The 13,856-nt window shown below is 40.6% G+C and overlaps 1 protein-coding gene across 12 annotated transcripts in view; it reads left to right on the top strand.

The window, feature by feature from the left end:
* Nucleotides 1-13,856, top strand: part of TBXAS1 (thromboxane A synthase 1) — a 239,857-nt gene that overhangs the window by 41,540 nt on the left and 184,461 nt on the right. For 4 of the 12 annotated variants that reach the window (XM_058420381.1, XM_058420380.1, XM_040062923.1 and 1 more), the window contains exon 1: nt 5,156-5,292. The exons of 3 other annotated variants lie outside the window; for them this stretch is intronic. Coding sequence is in view for 2 of the 9 variants with exons in the window: in XM_040062927.1 (XP_039918861.1) it covers nt 5,260-5,292 (33 nt within the window). In the remaining 7 variants the exon portion in view is untranslated. 5 more of the 12 variants (XM_058420379.1, XM_040062925.1, XM_040062926.2 and 2 more) reach the window with 4 other exon arrangements.

Raw genomic sequence — 13,856 nt, 5'->3', positions numbered from 1 at the left:
GAAGTCAGTGGATCTCTGCTGCTATAAAATCATATTAAGAAAGATAATACTTGAACTCTGGCTTCTGGTTTTAGTGGGGTTTTCCAGGTCTTTCTTAAGATTGTGTTCCTGTCGGTATGTCAGTAACAGATGAGCATTTAGAAACTCATGTAGTTTAAGAAGCCTTGAAGGTATTTTCCACTGGAAAAGGTCTGATTTTGAGAACATAATGTGTTTATCACAGGTTATCAGATTACCTCCCTTATAATTTCCTCAAAACAAGATCAAATTCTTAGAATAAAACAGCATTGAATAAAACCATTTGAGTGTTTCCTATTATAGTGCCCCTTAACCTGTCTGTTGAAGTCTTTTTTTCCTTGTAATATATATTTGCATAGTGCCTAAGTGCTGAAGTGCATTTTCCTAGTGTTAAGGCTTGCATGAAATGTAACTCAGAAAAAGTGCAGCACACCTTCTACAAAGGCTTAATACATGACTTAAGCACTACTTAGAGTTTAATGTAAGCCCTGTTTTGATGGGCTGAAGTGGGATACCTGCTGACTCTTTGCACAGTGATTAATTTCACCTCTGAGGCTGGAGTTGCAATTGATGTTAATAGGGGGATGGCTTACAGGGAAAGCAGGCAGCATGAGGACAAATGTGAAGGCCCTGCCTTTAGATGGAAATGCTAATAAGTGTGGTGGGCCAAATTTGACATGGCTTTTTTATTGCTTGTGAAATACAGGAATGGGTATGGTTGTGAATATATAAATGAAGGCATGTTTTCTGCTTTGCTTAGAACGCAGCAATAAACAGTAATAAGAAAGTCAAAGGTACGGATGAGAAAGAAAGTGTCAGGGTAAATCTAGGAATCTCCTGAGATGCTGAGCCCAATCCCCAGTGACTACAGGCACCTAAGTCTTTCCATAAACTCATAAAACTTTAAGGCTCTGTCTTATTAGGTGAATTTGACTCCTCTATGCAAATACACTCAGCTAACACATCCTTGTCTTCATGCCTCAAACCTCATTAATTTGAGGCAATTTATTTAGGAGACCAGTAAGAGATGTGGTTAGGAAAGAAGTAAAAGGGCCAAAATATTCAGCATAGTGGGTGGATGTGAAAAATTTTGCAGAGTTGTAGGTTTCTTTCTCACATCTATGGAAAAAAAAAAAAAAAAAAAAAAAAAAAAAAGATGGGAAGACTGATGACTTTGGTAGAAAAGAGACAAGACACAAAAAGAGAGTAAGTGAAAGATGCAGGAAAGTGTTGTGTGATTTTTCAGTCCATAAAAACAAAGATGAGAATACTTAAATTTTTAATTCTGTTTGCAGAATATAAATACCATGCTGATGGGAGGGGCTTTTAAATTCACTGATTATAGCTGGAAATTCAGTCTCATGAAAGCTGAGCACTGAGCAGAAGCCAGAACTGAGGAGCAGTTGTGTGATATGTGACAGCCAGCAGATGTAAAAAGCAAACATCTGTTGTATTGCCCAGCACCCATGAGCTTCGTGCCTGAAGAACAGGGCAGGGTCTGCATGTATATGGTAAGACTTTGAAATGTCACTGGCGGTGAAGAAGAAAGCATATCTGAAACTTTTATGTCACCTCCGTATATTGGTACCAAAGTGGGGCACACACACCCCAAAGGATGTGCAGAATAATCCATTAGAGTGCATGAAGAAAATACTTTTGTACATCTTATTAAAAAAAAAAAAAAAAAAAAAAAAAAAAAAAAAAGACTAATGCATCTTTATCTCACCTTTTCTTAATTCCCATTTTTGCTTATGTTTTATAATGTACATGATTTGTTAATGATGTACTACATCTATATAATTTATAAATATATACATACCATATGTTAGGGAGGTGTGATCGGAAATGTTCTACTGAGAAACAGGAGAAATAACTAATTGATAAGATACAGTATGACAAATTGGACAATTCATTTTCTAGCGCAGCTCTACAGTGTGCTGTGGACATGACTTCTCTGAAAGTCTTGCGTAAGAATGTTCATCCATCAGTGAAGGCCAGAGCTAAAAGGGCTTCTTCAAATAGTTTTGGGATATGGCTGAGCACAGCAGTGAAACTGGAGCTCGGGCACTGTCCATTTCTACGTCTGGTTAAAACATTTATAAAGTAGGAGGTATTGGGAACATGGTCAGTATTGTCACAGTAAATTTAAGAAGTGGGTTAATTCACTTATTTGTTAATTAATAAGTAATATTCATGTAGCCCACATTATTCACATGCTTCACCCTCAGTCACTCTACTGCCTCTATACCAAGGGGAAAATGCTTATATTGCCTTCATGATGCCAAAGCTAATTGCTGCTTTCCAGAAATCAGATTTTGTCAGCCCTTCTAATGCTCTGCAATATTTTTTATTCTAGCAGTACAGCCAATTAACACAACCATATCAAATGAGATTATGTGCAGAGTGGGTTTGGTCCAAACCCCACTGAGGTCAGGGGAAGAACTCCCATGGTCTTCAGCACTTTTACTGCAAGTCCCAGGGTAAAGAGCTTGTTGAAGTAGGGTGGTTGAATGTGTCCCTACCCCTTTTTATAGGTTTGATTGAGCTGTGCTGACAATTTTTCCCCAACTGGGAAAAAACAGATAACAGCATGTTTGCATACGCGCTTGTGCTCCCTCCTCCCTCTCCCCTCCCTGCACGCACATGTATTTAGCACAGAGGCAGACGCGTGGTTGTGTCAACTCACTGACATGAAGCAGCACATCTCTGATAAAACTGGGACTCTGTTTGATGTAGTTGCAGTCAAATGTGCTTGATTTGAATAAGAGATATTTTTGAGATCTATTTTTATGCAGATTTTTAAAGCCTGTAAGGTAATGAGTCAATAAGACAGCTATTAACACTTCAATCTTTCTGATACCCAGAATGAGAGAAAGAAATGGATGAGATCTGGCTGTTGTAGATTTAGCCAGCTTTTCATGCTTCAGTTCAATTCACCCTGGTGTTATATGCTGAGTTTTGTGTTTGAGTAGTTCCAGATTTCTGCAAATGTGAGGTTCAACTGTATGAAGTGTTGTTTAGGTGTGCTGAGATGTGCATCCTTCCTCCATTTCACCTTTATATTTATCTCATAATGTTTGTTTTTTGAGATAATCGCACAATAACTTTCAGTGACCTAAAATGTCATGTGATAGGACTGCTGCTCATGTTCTCATGTTTCTCTGTATTGATCACAGCAGGCTTGAATAATTAGCTTCAATTTCTCTCTTCAGTGGAGGCTACGGAAACACTGTGTCCAATTATTTGAAAGAAAAAAACCAACATAGAAAACACTGGATAATGTATTTTAGAATTTTTTTTTTTTTTTTTCATATATAGTCCTGGCATAAATGACAAACACTAAATCTTTTGTTTGTTTTGCCTGCCCCTTCCAGGATACGATCATAGTTATACTCACTGGGAGTTGCCTGTGTACAAACACAGGATGCTATTGAATAATGAAGTGTGCCTAACATTCACATATTGATGAATACTACATGTTCAGCCTGACTAATTACACATGACAGTGCAGATAATTAGGGGTTCGTGTAGGCACGCACTTGGTAGAACGGTACATATAGTTGTGGGTTTCAGCTGTGTGAAAATTGCTTCTGAGGGCTAAAGAAATTTTATACACAGAGCAGGTAGAGCAAACCCAGCAGTTCACTTGTTGCCTCGCAGACACGCAGCAGACAGGCAGCAGTCTGCTTCCTGCTGACTCGGCGTTTCTCAGGGGTGACCTACGGGCCTCTGTGTTGGTGAGATGCTCTCTCAAAGCCCTGTCCCCGTTTCTCAGATGCAGACAAATCCCTCATTGTTCATCTCATGCTTCCTCTTATATTTTCACTTCCTTCTATACATTGTTATTTCTTCCTTGTGTAACTAGTACAGCAGCCAGCAGTCTCAGCTGGGTGTTTCTGTCAATTCTTCTGGCCAATGTAGTCAAAAGTTACTTCCTCTGCTACCTTCAGGTACCTGTATTTGGGTACATACATGTACCTAACAGGATGGTTTCTTTTTTTCTTTAGAAAAATTTGTGAGATTGTCACTTCCTTCTGTTTCTTGAGAATTTCTGTTCAATATCTGATTAAGAGAGAGCCTCTTTATTTGGGTAGCTGAGTGTTGATTTAGGAGCTTTGTCTTTTGACGCCCAAGTTTTAAAAATGTGGTTGCAGGCAGCAATGCAAACCATATAATCATTCTCCTTTATAATGGGAGAAACATTGAAATACGTTTCTAATAAGTGGGGATAATGCAATGTGGAATATACAGCCTCTGGGTTATTTCTTGTTGTTTTTTAATTAAATCCAGGAAAGTTTGTTTTGCTTAAGATCTTTGTAAGCCGAGAGTTGTGGCGTGCCATTTGTGCGCAGAACTGCTGTTTTGCTGCCTGAACAGAAACAAGACCTCATCCAATTCACTGGCAAGGTAGATAAGCTGGGGCAGCTAATATGGATGCTGTAATTACTGCATACCTGGGGTTCCTTGGCTTCCTGAGCTGCCATGCCATCTTCCATAAGCACTAAATTATCTTTTAAAAAAGCTGCCACTTGCTTGCAGTATTTGAGAGATGCATCCTATTTTATCACCAGCCACAACTTGCTAATGGAACAATAGGAACCACAGCAGCCTCGGACGACTGGGCTGAGGATGTTTCATAGGGCCTCTGAGTCATCTCCCATCTATTTGTTGTAATGTTTCACCAACCAGGTGCAGGCAAGTCCCAGATGCCCTTTGACCAACATGCCAACAGCTGTAACTGTAAAAAAACTTTTTTGTAAGCTGAGACACAAGCAATTCGGATAAGCCAGTCCCCAGATTTTGTCCCGTTGCTGTATGCTGCCATCTAACTCTTCCTTTTTTTCTGCTTAGACACTGGTTTCTAACATCATAGATCAGTCTTTAACTGCTGTGCTCCACAGCAAGAAAAGCTATGATAGGCTGGATGCATTTGAAAGCCTGAGCCAGTGCTTAAGCAACCGGAGGCAAACCTGCAAAAAAAGGGCTGAGCTCTGCCATAAAATACAACTCTCTTCAAACAGACTTGCTTCAGAATCAAAAAACAACTCTTCTTCTGCCTTTGACTTGTCAGGAGAAAAGAGTAATAGCTCAGCTTTCATTTTTCAGGAGGTTTATGCCCACAAATGACCAGGCCATAGTAACAAGCCTCAGGTGCAATATATGCTGCTAATGGAATAATTAATCTGGCTTGCCTGTGTCTTCTGGAGTAGTAAACCAGTGTAGGCATGGTTGTGGAAGGATATGTGGTCTCCTCTGGATGCTTATGTTTTGAAGGTGAGACTAAGCCTTCTAAGGTCTAGTATTATGAGCAGGTTAGACAGATGTGCTGTTTTTCAGTTTATATTGGACAGGAAACTTTGTTAGAGGTTCACTATATCAATATGTCTTTTAGAAAGGGCTCTGTGTACTGGAGAGTGTGTTTGGGTGGCTGACTTTGAAATGGTAGGTTTTTGCTGCTTTTTTCTTCCTTCCTTAAAAGGTGCTTTAGGTTACTGTAAGTTGGAAATTATTCTTTACAGCTATTCATACATCCACACATGCTCATTCCTTTCTACATCTAGAGGGTGGCACGGAATCCTCTAAGGATGATGTGCTGGAGTAGTAAACATCCAAATGGTGACTAAATTGTGGTCTTATACCTCTGTGACTGTGCCCTTCAATAATAAATAGTCTATTGTGAGGATGAAGAAATTTATTTGTTTTTTTCCCTTTCAAAGAATTACTATTTAAAGTAATTGCCTGTTTGTGGGATTTTTGTTGTTGTTGTTGTTGGTTTTCTGGGTGGTTTTGGTAGGGGGGTTGTGTTTGTTTTTTGTTGGGCTTTTTTTTGTTTGGTTGGTTGGTTGGTTGGTTGGGGTTTTTTTGGGGGGGTGTGTTTTTTTCCTTAATTTGATAATTTTTAAAAATTTATTTATTGAAAGAGTGAAAGATTTGTAACATGATTTTTTTTTTTTCCCCCTCAAATACACTTTATTTGGTATAAGGATAAGAGACTTGTCTTTCCTCCCAGTCATTTTTGTGCTGCTTTTAGCTACAAGACTACCTGTTCTAAAATACATTTAATGTTACTGTGTGGTAGGAGGCGGTACCAAATCCTCAATCCTAATAAACATTTCAATACAGAAAAGTCTCAACATGTCTGGGACCGCTTGGCTAATTGTCAGCTTGGTGTCTTTGCTTAGGCTCCCATTTGAAGAGGAAAAGTATTTGTCTTTGCAGATAAGCTTTGGGCAATTTCTATTGCCCAAAGCCTTTTTGTATTTGCCTTTTGTTGTGTGACTGTATTGAAGGGGCCAGTGCTATGACTTTGTCACTGATTTTTATTGGTAACACAAATCCCTCCCTGATGGGAGAAGAGGAGAATAGTCCCTCTTCCATAGATAGCAAACAACAATTAGAGCAATAGTTAATCACTTGTTCATTTATAGACCGGAATGAGCTAGCCTTCCATCTAGTTTGACTTCCTGTTTTCTAAGGCTCTGTATTTTTCTTTAGACTATCTAGGGGGAAGTGGTGTGGGGTTTTGTTTGGTAGTACTTTTTTTGGTTGGTTGGTTTGGTTTTGTTTAAGAAATAAAGAGGATTCTTCTAAAAGCTGAAAACTACAGTGAGTCCATTAACTTACCTGGTAAACTGTTTTAATATTTACATACCCTCAGCCCCAAGAAATGGCATCTGAATTCAGGATTTCATTTCTGAAATGTATAGACCCAACTCTGTGATTTTTTTTTTTTTTTTTTTTTTTTTTTCTTTATCCTGGAAGATGAGGAGCTGCTTGTTGTTAGAGCTCATTCCAGTGTGTTTGTAGTCAGCAATCAAGACACTTAGCAACTTTCTGTTCAGTATACTGCACGGACATTTAAAACCTTGTTTTATTTTCTCTTCCCCATCCTAGATCTCTTTCAAAATATCCTTTGAGCTCCACCCACTACTCCCATATCTTTCCTGAACTGTGCTTTGTGTAGCAGTAGAGTAGTTCTTTCACCAATGCTCTACGTGTTGTTTCCTCACTTGCACCTGGTGGCCCCTTTCTGAAAGGAGGTTGTGGTGGGGTGAGGGTCAGTCTGTTCTCTCAAGGAACGAGGGGTAGGACATGAGGAAATGGCCTCAGAGGAGTTTTAGGTTGGGTATTAGGAACAACTTCTTCATCAAAAGGATTGTCAAGCACTGTAACTGGCTGCCCAGGGAAGAGGAAGAGTCACCTGCCCTGGAGGAATTTAAAAGGCATAGACATGGTACTTAGGGATATGGTTGGGGGTGGAATTTGTGGTGGTGGGTTGATGGATAGTTTGCTGGTTCAGTGGCTGCATCAGCTTGAGCAGAGATCAGACGAACACAGAGAAAGCAGCAAGAGGGAATATGTGGAGGTGGGTGGTAAGGAGAAGGTTGCAACTTTTTTCAGCTGCAGTCAGCTCTCAGATTGTCTCAGCTGCCTCCTACAGTCCTACTGTAATAGATGACCTTCTGCCTGAATTGTGCCCTTAGAAATGCCATGGCCAGGGTGGAATGGTCACTGTCCAGGTGAGTGGGACCATTGCTGGTGGTGTTTGTTGCCCAATAGCTATCAAACAGCTGCTGGAACAGATTTCTGATAGTCAAGTCCTGTGGCCATGCCTATGGCCACGGCTCTATGGCAGCAGGATGCTCCAGAGAGGCTGTGGACACATTCCTTAGCACGGAAATTCTGGGGTCAGATTTAAGTATCTGTAACTCATGAATCCTTTTACTTGTAAGTAAGAAACTATGTCTGTAAATCCTAGTAAGAGTCCTGTGGATCAATACCTCATGATTAGGGGTCACATTTTGTGGTCAAGCATTGAACTAACTTTTAGATTTGTCTAGGTTGGTGTCATGTTAGTTCTCTGTGTAGTGTGTAATATGTCTTTCAGGCAAGATATTACATGGTCTAGTGTTTCTAGCACGTTGGACTAGCCCAAGCAGATACTGTTGGAAGAGTTGTATTTGTCATTTATACCCATACACCTGCCAAGAAAACTAACCTTAAACTCACCCCAACCTAAAAATTAAAAGTCATTTGACAACATTGAAAGGTATTTAATTACATTCTCTTCAATTAATTCTTCTCAAACTTCTTGTTAATGGCATTCTGAAATGATAATTCCATTACTTCATGAAGAGATGAAGTCAGGCTTATCATTACCTCTGTTTTCCTTCTGCCCCTTTAGATTTTGGCATTATGCTGGTCATCTTTCAAATGCTCTGAGATGTGCTAGTGCTGAAGATCAATATCATTGGTACAGAGCACCTTAGCCATTTTTTTAGGTGTATGTTATGTGATGCTACTTAATTTTGAAAACGTTCATCTTCAGCAGAATGCTGCCTTGTTTTTTCTTCAGTTATGAGTGGTACCTTTTCTACTGTATAGGTGTAAGAAATTATTTTTGGAAGTTTTGTCTAAATACTGATGCCTGTACATGCAAAAGAGAGATCAATCAGTCTTCTAAACCAATTCATGAAGTCGTCCACCCAATTCCTTTCTCACATATCTTCTATTTCACCCTTTTCACCTCTGAGAATCTTTAAGGTGGTTGCATGTGGTGGGTTTTTTTTTGTTTGTTTGTTTGTTTTTTGTTTGTTTGTTTGTTTTTGTTGTTGTTGGTTGGTTGGTGGTTTTGTTTATTTTATTTTGGTTTTTTTGGTTTTTTTTATCTTGAGCACAGAGAAATTGTCACAGTAGGGGCCTTTACTCCATCTTGTGGATCCCTTAGCTAATGGTTGGTTTCTGGTCCCTTGTATGGATTGGAAATATCCAGGAATTGAGAAGGATTAGATTCTCCAGTGGGCAGCCCAAGTAATAGAATAGAACAGAACAAAATGAACTGGAACTGCTGGGACCATGGCATGTAAGATCTTCAGCCTTGCTTGTTAGGCTTTCCTTGAACATTGTTCAGTAGGGGAACTTCCCAAGGAGGAGGAAATCTGTCCGTTCTGGAGGGGGTTGGTGTGAGTGATGCATAGCAGAGTATCATCCACACCTCTGCTGCAGATGCATCTATGAGGGATATATCAATGTTAAAGATGGATGTTCAGGGTGAAAAACCCATCAGTGGTGTATAGTAACCCTTGTGGAAAATGACCAGTGTCCAAAACATAAAGAATGGTTGAATGTTAATTTTGCACTGTGGAAAAATGAACAGATTTAGAGTATGTGTATGCATGCACATGAATGTAAATATATGAATGTATACATAAATACAGAAGCATGGTTTCCTAAGGGATTCAAAAGTATCTCAGCTTGAGTTAGCTATTCCTAGTAATGTCAAAGTAAATAAAGCAGCCACTGTGCCATTGTGGTGTGCCAGTATGGGATTTCACCGCCTTAGGTGGGCCTTTTCATTGCAACCCCAGTTTTCACTTATCACTTGGGGAAGACACTGAAAGTAAAGATTATCCTCAGAGCTCTGGTAGTGCCGAGGGAGGGTCTCCTTTTTCCACATTGTGCGTGGTGTATTAGACCTGTGCACCGCTGTGCTTTACATGGTTTGAGCAGATTTTTCTAATGCTTTCCTCAGTGTCTTTTTTCATATTCCTCCAATTCAAAGTTTTCTATCCATTGCTTTTTTTGGCCATCATTGGATCTTCCTATCTAGCCTCTCATACAGCAGGCGCTAAACTTCAACTCCCCAGAGAAAAATAAAAGTATTTTTCTTCAGGCATCCAACTTCATGTCTTAGAGTTAGCTCCTTGGAGACAAAGTAAAGCTGGAAATAATGATGCAGATCTATAATGAGCCTTAAAAAAAAAGCTCATATTTTTAGTTAGGACAAGAAATACACAAATTCAACTGCAATAAATAATGTATTTCATAATATCAGTCTCTTCCTCATATCTTGCTTGAGGTGGTGTTGAGATCTTGTGTCCCCTCTCCAGCACGTAGGTGACTTCTCTGAGACTCCATCTGCCTAAGAGGCCCTTTCCTCTCCTTCAAACAAGCTTCTTTCTTCCTGCCAGGATTTCTGTCATTTGTATCACATCTTGCTCTCATTCTCTTCTGCTCTCAATCCTAGTTCTGTTGTCAGCCCTTTTATTTTTATAAACTTTCTAATCTCTTTTAAAACCTCTGCGTATCATCATCCAGTGTCTTTGTTCTGCCTTGGAGAAGATCACTGACCTGCACCCAAGTGCTTGCAGAGAGAATGAGGAACTGGGCTTCAGCTCTCCTCTTGCCTCTCTTTGAAGGTGAATAGCTCATGCTAATGACTCACTATCATTACTTCCCTGTGGAATTTTGGTTCATTGTGGTAGTTAAAAAGTAATTGAATGACAGTGTACAGGACTTCCCTCCACTTTAGGGGCCCTGATGCTGATGATTTATTTATCGTTTTTGTTTCAGCAGGAGCTATGAACCCCTGTCAAAGATCAGGGCTCTGCTGTGCACATGAAGGGTGTGAGATGTAATGGAAAGATGGTCTCTGTCTCTGTGAATTTGCAGTTGAGGCGTTGAAGCACTTTGCTTTCATGTGCCAGGAGTGTTTGAGGCTGTTTGACTGGAGGAGAGAGGGTGGGCTGGGACAGGGGTGCAATAGCAGGTCCTTTGAGAGATGCTGGGAAGGGGGTCTTTAATGGATTCGTACGCTACATTACATGTGCAGCAGTATGTCAGATGTTAAAAACCCTGGAGTCAAAGGGACAGGCGACAGTAATAGACTTTTCTGTTTAGCAGGGAGCAATGATTACAAATTGCATCCAGGAGCCTGCCAGATAAACAGGTTGAGAGAGAACAGGACCAATACAAGAACAAAGACTCTTCATTAAAATTAGTTCTTCCTGTCATGTGCACAACTTCTTCACGGAGAGGAGGGACTGCGGCTGGCTGGATTACGGAAGATCCAGACAAGTGGGCTGCAGAGTAAGCTGTCATGTGCTATGACACCGAGTAATGCAAATCAACTCTGTTCCAGGAAAGCCATTTCCATGTCAGCCTCTACATGAAAATTATCTGACTTGAACAAGGGTTTCTTTATGAAGTTAAGAGAATTATTCCTAAGGATTGGAATTTTTCTCTGTCATGGCGAAATGGCCAGAATGGACTTCAAAGTGCAGTTAAAAGATGAGATCATGTGAAACAAGCACTTTTTTTTTTAATAGGCAACAGCCCAGAGAGAGGAGCATGTCAGCTTAAAAAGTATATTTCTGTCTGAACCATCCAGCCTGCTGTTTTACAAGTAATGCATGGCATTACTACATTTTTCAGTGATTAAAGAAGGAAAACACCTCTTGGTCCATTCCGCTCTGGGTTAGACATTTCATGCATACCCAGTGATGCTATTCCTGTGTGTAGTCGGTTGCTCAACCTCCTTAGGCTTGAATGGGTGATTCAGAGCTCCAGGAAAACCCAATTGCCTTTGTTTTGCTTTTAATCTGGATGGCACTTGGGAGTAACTCTTGAGCCTGCTTTTTTTAGGCAGTTTTTCAAGTTCAGAGGATCTCCTTGAAGTTTGCTTCCTGCAATCCTTTCATCAAGTCTGTTTGAAATTCTGCTTTTCCTTTGGCTTTGTTTGGCATCTATTCAAGTATCTTCTGTTTTGCAGGAGCAATTTTCTGCCTTTGTTAGTGGCCCATGATAGCTTACTCAGGCTGGTGATGGTTGTAGACTGCTCAAGCACTCTGAAAAGTGATTGAAATAATTTCACTGCTCCTCCTGTCTCATACTCCTCCTGCCTCATGTGGTTGCAGAAGGGTATTCTCCTTGTCCTGGGGTAGGGAATATGCTATGCATATTCCTTGCTCGGTCTATTGTGTCTCTTTACAAGATGAACGCACATTATGGAAAGGACTGAAATACTGTCTTTTTGTGAGCTCAACTCTTGTCAGTCCACAGGTACTCAAGAAGTCATGAATAAGATGCAAAGGAAAAAAGGAGGCTGAGCTGATTTTTTTTGTATTGCCACAAGGCTTTGAACCCCACTTCTGTACTTCCTCTCACTGTTCACGTGTGCACGAGCCCTGAGTTTGGAAGGATTTTCTCTTCTTCCCTTCAGAAATTAATGATGTTTCTCCCTTGTGACTCCAGTTCTGTGCTTTGCTTTTCATGAAAGGAGCTCCAGACACCCTTTACTTTAATTCTAGTGGTATTAAATCATGCAGCAAAGCAGAGCTCTGGACTTGCACTATTTAGATGCATGCATGGTAGCTACCCCTGTTCAATTCTGAGGCTTTGCAGCCAGCACCAGTGCTATTTTGTGATGTAGCAGATTGTCATTTATTCCTCAAAACAGTCTCACTTCCAGTGGGTCTTTCTATGCTGCTTCGTGTGCCCAGGTCAGCCTGCCGGGACATGGGCTCACTCCTCCAGAGGTATGTGTGCTTCCTCTGTACCCTGAAGATTTGAAAATGAAATGTGTCTGTGTGAAGTACAATTTAATAGTTTGTGGTAGTGGGGTTTTTATTGTTGTTGTCCTTACATGGAAAGATGAGAGAAATGGGGGAATGAGAATCTGAGCAAGAAAGATAAAGATCTTATCTCCTCATGGCATCACACTACTCCCACTTTTCAAGTCATGGGGAGAGGGCAGTGTCTCCATTGCTAATTTCAAGTTTATCATACTCTGTCTGGTATGTACAGACGTCATAGCATCTTTCTTGTAATTAAGGGTCAGACAACGTTGTCATTGTCACCCCTGTGCTATAGTGGATTAGACCCTGCACAAAACAACCAGCTATGAGCTGAGTTTTTATGTGTGCTCTCAGTCTGAGAGCCAGCACTTCTTCATTTTAAGTCTGGTTTACTTAATTATAGCTGGGTCTACAAGCACCACAAATTAAGGTTGTGTGATGCTGACATTATACAACTGTATTTTAAATTTCTTATTCTTTATCAAACCCTAAGCAGCTAGGGTTGAAGTTTTCTAGGGCTGCTGTCTGTCTTAGGTGGAATTATTGAAAAACTTTAGTTAGAACGAGTTTAGTTAATTTCTGAGACAAATGCTAAAGGAAAATATTTAGGAGCTTTTTTTGAATCTCTTGGGGATTGGGTTTTTTCATTATATTATTATTCTTAAGAAGTGATATTCTGATTTTTATATTAGCTTTAAAACAGGGTTTCAGTATTTGGTGAGAGGAGGTGGGCTTTTGTCAGTGGATGTACTTCTTGCCTTTCTCATGCAAATTATAAGTCTTTGAAAAATTATGGTTAGCACACATTCACTGGAATCTCTTCTGTTTATATTTAATTTTAAGCTAATGTTTCTGATTCTGTCTTTGCTAAGCGTAGTCCCACCCTTTTTGTGTGTGGAGGGCTGACCAGGCAGCAGGTCCCCGAGAGCAGGGACTGAGAGAAGCCTTTCTCTAACGGGTTTGTGTTGGGGTGTCATAGCAGCAATTTGGGCACAAGAACTGCAGGTGGAGAGCCTGTGCAAACAGACTGACAGGAATGAGGTTAGGCAAGCAGAAACTGGAATCAGCTGCTGCCTGAAGGAGGGTGAATGGCTGATACAAACCAGTGTGGGACCGTGTTGGGGCAGGATCATTTGGGGAGCTCATGATAGGAGGTGATGCAGGGTCTGGGTGAGAGTGCAGTGCAGTCAGCTCCAGTGAGAAGCAGGGGCTGGGGCTGGTGGTAGGTCCATGGATGAGGAAGAACCAGGCTGTGGTGATACTGCCAGAGGAGCAGATGAGGGCTCGCTGGTGAGATGTCAGCACCCAGAAAGAAGCCTAGTGTTTTGGTTTAGTAACTCTTCAATTTTGCTGTTTTTTCTCTCTGAGGAAGCATTGAGGGACTCTCTGCAGGCTGTGCCTCACAGCCTGTCCCTTGTGTGAAAGACAACCTGCCTCTTCTGTCAGCTCTTCCATTAGCTCACTTGGCAAAGGTCTCTGCCA

This window comes from Hirundo rustica, chromosome 4 (genome assembly GCF_015227805.2).
Source record: "Hirundo rustica isolate bHirRus1 chromosome 4, bHirRus1.pri.v3, whole genome shotgun sequence".
Classification (NCBI taxonomy): Eukaryota; Metazoa; Chordata; class Aves; order Passeriformes; family Hirundinidae; genus Hirundo; species Hirundo rustica.
The sequence above is the reverse complement of the archived record's forward strand: the minus strand, read 5'-3'. Positions and strand labels throughout refer to the sequence as shown.